The sequence below is a fragment of the Nestor notabilis genome, unplaced genomic scaffold, assembly GCF_000696875.1.
Source record: "Nestor notabilis isolate BGI_N333 unplaced genomic scaffold, ASM69687v1 scaffold18572, whole genome shotgun sequence".
Lineage (NCBI taxonomy): Eukaryota > Metazoa > Chordata > Aves > Psittaciformes > Psittacidae > Nestor > Nestor notabilis.
The window spans coordinates 1-3,463 of NW_009917201.1; the positions used below are offsets into that span (position 1 = coordinate 1).

Consider the following 3,463-nt stretch of genomic DNA (forward strand, 5'->3'; position numbering starts at 1 on the left):
TCCGCAAGCTGCGCCGCGAGCTGGAGTCCTCGCAGGAGAAGGTGGCCACGCTGACGTCCCAGCTCTCCGCCAACGTGAGTCCCCGCCGCAGGGCACGTCGCGCCGGGTCCCTGCTCGCTGCCGGACGCAGCCGTGGTTACCCCTGGGTGCTCGCCTGGGCATCGCTGCTCACCCCTTGCTCCCCTTCTCCCAGGCCAACCTGGTAGCAGCTTTTGAGCAGAGCCTGGTGAGCATGACGTCCCGCCTGCGGCACTTGGCTGAGACTGCTGAGGAGAAGGTGGGTGCTGTTGGGGTGCCCCATGGGCATTGGGGGGTACAAGAAGGTGCCCGTTGCTGGACTCAGGTGAACCTGCTGCAGCACTGCCCAGCACCCAAGGGTGATCTTGGGGTGGGTGCTGGATGGTTGGGATGTGCTCCATGGCTCCCATCTGCTCCCCCAGGACACAGAGCTGCTGGACCTGCGGGAGACCATTGACTTCCTGAAGAAGAAGAACTCGGAGGCCCAAGCTGTGATCCAGGGTGCCCTGAACGGCACTGATGTCACCCCTAAAGGTAAGGCTCTGAGAGCTCAGAAGGCGTTTGGGTGGGAGAAAGGAAGGGGCACAGGGAGGAGGGTGTGGGTGGCTCTGGTGTTGGGTCAGATGCAGTTTGCTGATGGCTCCTTTCCCCATCTCTCCTGCTTCTCTTGCTGGCCACAGAGCTGCGTATCAAGAGGCAGAACTCCTCCGACAGCATCTCCAGCCTCAACAGCATCACCAGCCACTCCAGCATCGGCAGCAGCAAGGATGCCGACGCCAAGAAGAAGAAGAAGAAGAGCTGGGTGGGTTGGATGGGGTGCTGGCAGGAGGGATGGGGCTTGGGGAGCTGCTGACAGGGTCTGGTTGGGGTCAGCCCCGCAAACTGGCTGCTCTTGGCTACCTTGGCATTGTGGTGTTGGTCTTCTCTGTCCCCTGGGGACAGCGCTGGTTGGAAGCGTGTTGCCACCATGGATCTGTGTCTCGATGTGTTGGCCAGGATTTCTCCAGCCCCTCTGGAGTTCTCCAGCCCTGGTCCTGCATGCCTGCTCCCTTGGCCTTTCCCACATGTCTCCTTTGTGCCCGCGCAGGCTCTGGCTGTCAGGGGGCCGGGCAGCCCCATCCCTGCACCAGGCAGCTCCGAGCTGGACGTGTGATTAAGTCTCGCTTTGTTCTGTTTCTCTCCCCTTATGCTGACCTCAACCCTTTTTTTCCAGGTGTACGAGGTAAGTCCTGCACCGTCCCCTCCACCGCCCGCTGCGCCCGGCCAGGGCCTCGCTCCATCCTGCGGGACGGTGCTCATGACACTGCGCATCCCATCCATCCCACTGCCTCTGACCCCTGCATGGGCTATCCCGGGACCCAGCTGGGCTGCGCACACCTTGGCTGCTTCCTTTGGTGATACAGCCAAAATATGCACCCACGTGGAGGGGCTGAACTGCCCTGGGCAGCCCTGAGGCAGCAGGAGGGGCTGGGATGGTGACGTGTCCCATGATGGGGACAGTCCCCTTCTTGCCCGGGGAAGGCAGGCCCGCTCCTGACTCCCTGGAGCTGGATCTTTTGGGATAGGGACCTCTCTGCAGCCCTGCATGTGGCGCTGCCCATCTCTGCATTGCCAGGGCTGGCCTGATCTGGCACTAAGTGGCTTTGTCTCTGTTGGGGGATCCATGTGGGTCCCAGTTCTCTCCTGTTCTCCTGCCATCTCCTGCCTGATGTGCCATCTGGTTTTGTGTTTTCACTCTGAAATGCATCGCTTTTGGGCACACCCTAGAAGCAGCCTGCCTGGTGCCTGTGGGAATTGGGCCACATCCTGACTATTTTCACCCCCTCTTTTTCTTCCTCCCCTTGGAGCAGACCCTGGCCCTCCAGGGGACACAGTGTGAGCCCGGGGTGCCCGTCCTGCTGCTTCCCCTCAGGCCCCTGTGCAGTGTCCATCACCCTCCTGCCCTCGGTGTGCTGCTCACCCCTGTGCTGTGTGTGCTCTGTGCATGCTGCATGCCCGGCCAGCACCCCAGCAGCATCTCGGGGAGGGCTGGCTGCCCCTCTGTGCTTCCAGGGGGACCCTGAGGGCATAGGGGGGCTGTAGGGCTGCAACTGTCCCCTTGCACCAGGACCCCAGCTCTGCAGTGGCTGGTGCAGGGGGTGTCCCTATAAATGCCACTTGCTGGGTGGTTGTGTGAATGTGAGGATGGAGCTGGTCCTTCATGAGGGACCAGGGTGCAGATGCAGTGCCTGAACACCCTGGTGGTGGGGAGCAGGGCTGGGGGGAGCCTGACCAGGGCATGGGCCCCACTGTGTGGGGCTGGGATGTTGCACAAGCACATGTGCAGCCCTGTCCACCAGCAGAGTGGAGTCAGGCTGGTGCCCTCCCTAGGTCAGCGACAGGGCACGGTGCTGCTTGGTGATGGATGTGGGGTTACTGGTCCCCGTTCAGACTGTCTGCGGGTCCGGGGCAGTTGGGGGTTTCAGGGCAGGACCAGGCCTGGACTTGCAAAGCTGCACTGTCGGGCTGTGTCTAACAAAAGCACTTCTGTCTCCCACAGCTGCGCAGCTCCTTCAACAAGGCCTTCAGCATCAAGAAGGGTCCAAAATCAGCCTCTTCCTACTCCGACATCGAGGAGATTGCCACGCCGGACTCGTCGGCCCCCTCCTCCCCCAAGCTGCAGCACGGCTCCACGGAGACCGCCTCGCCCTCCATCAAATCCTCCACGTCCTCCTCCGTGGGCATCGACACAGCAGAGTACGTGGGGCCAGGCAGGGCTGGTCATAGGGGCTGCAGGCTCCTGCCCTGCATGTGTGCACCACTCTGTCTCTCTCTTGGTCCAGGCTCTTCCAGGCCCATGGTGAGGGCGAGCCAGAGAAGAAGGAGGTGTCAGAGCTGCGGTCAGAGCTGTGGGAGAAGGAGATGAAGCTGACGGACATCCGCCTGGAAGCCCTCAACTCAGCCCACCAGCTGGAGCAGCTCCGGGAGACCATGCACAACATGCAGGTGAGGACACTGCCTGGAGCTGGCTCTGAGGACCTTGAGTGGCTGCAGACCCTGTGTGCCCACAGCCACGCTGCAGCCCCGGGATGCTGCTCCTCACCCTGCGCTGTGTCTGGTTCTCCCCAGCTGGAGGTGGATCTCCTAAAGGCTGAGAACGACCGGCTCAAAGTGGCTCCGGGGCCCAAAGTGCCAGGCTCCGTTCCTGGCCATGTCACGAGCTCATCGGCCTCCTCTTCACCGCGGCGTTCCTTGGGTCTCACCCTTGGCCATGCCTTCAGCCCCAGCCTGGGGGACTCAGGTAGGGGTGACAGAGCTGCTGGGAGACAGGGAAGGCCAGGACAGAGACGTGTGGATGGGTGGGAATGTGCTGCAGCTCTCCTGGAGGGAGCTGTGCATGGGAATGCCGTGGTGCCAGCACCACAATCGGCTGCAGCAGGGTTTGGCTCAGCTGGACACGGTTGGG

At 62.3% G+C, this 3,463-nt stretch overlaps 1 protein-coding gene across 1 annotated transcript in view; it reads left to right on the forward strand.

Annotated features, from left to right (window-relative positions):
* Positions 1-3: 3 nt before the first annotated feature.
* NAV1 (neuron navigator 1) overlaps positions 4-3,463 on the forward strand; it is a gene marked incomplete at both ends in the record, with an annotated part of 6,866 nt that continues 3,406 nt past the window's right edge. The window contains 8 exon segments of the mRNA XM_010024981.1: positions 4-74; positions 194-277; positions 441-552; positions 699-820; positions 1,232-1,240; positions 2,558-2,754; positions 2,841-3,003; positions 3,127-3,298. Of these exon segments, the coding sequence (XP_010023283.1) occupies positions 4-74; positions 194-277; positions 441-552; positions 699-820; positions 1,232-1,240; positions 2,558-2,754; positions 2,841-3,003; positions 3,127-3,298 (930 nt within the window).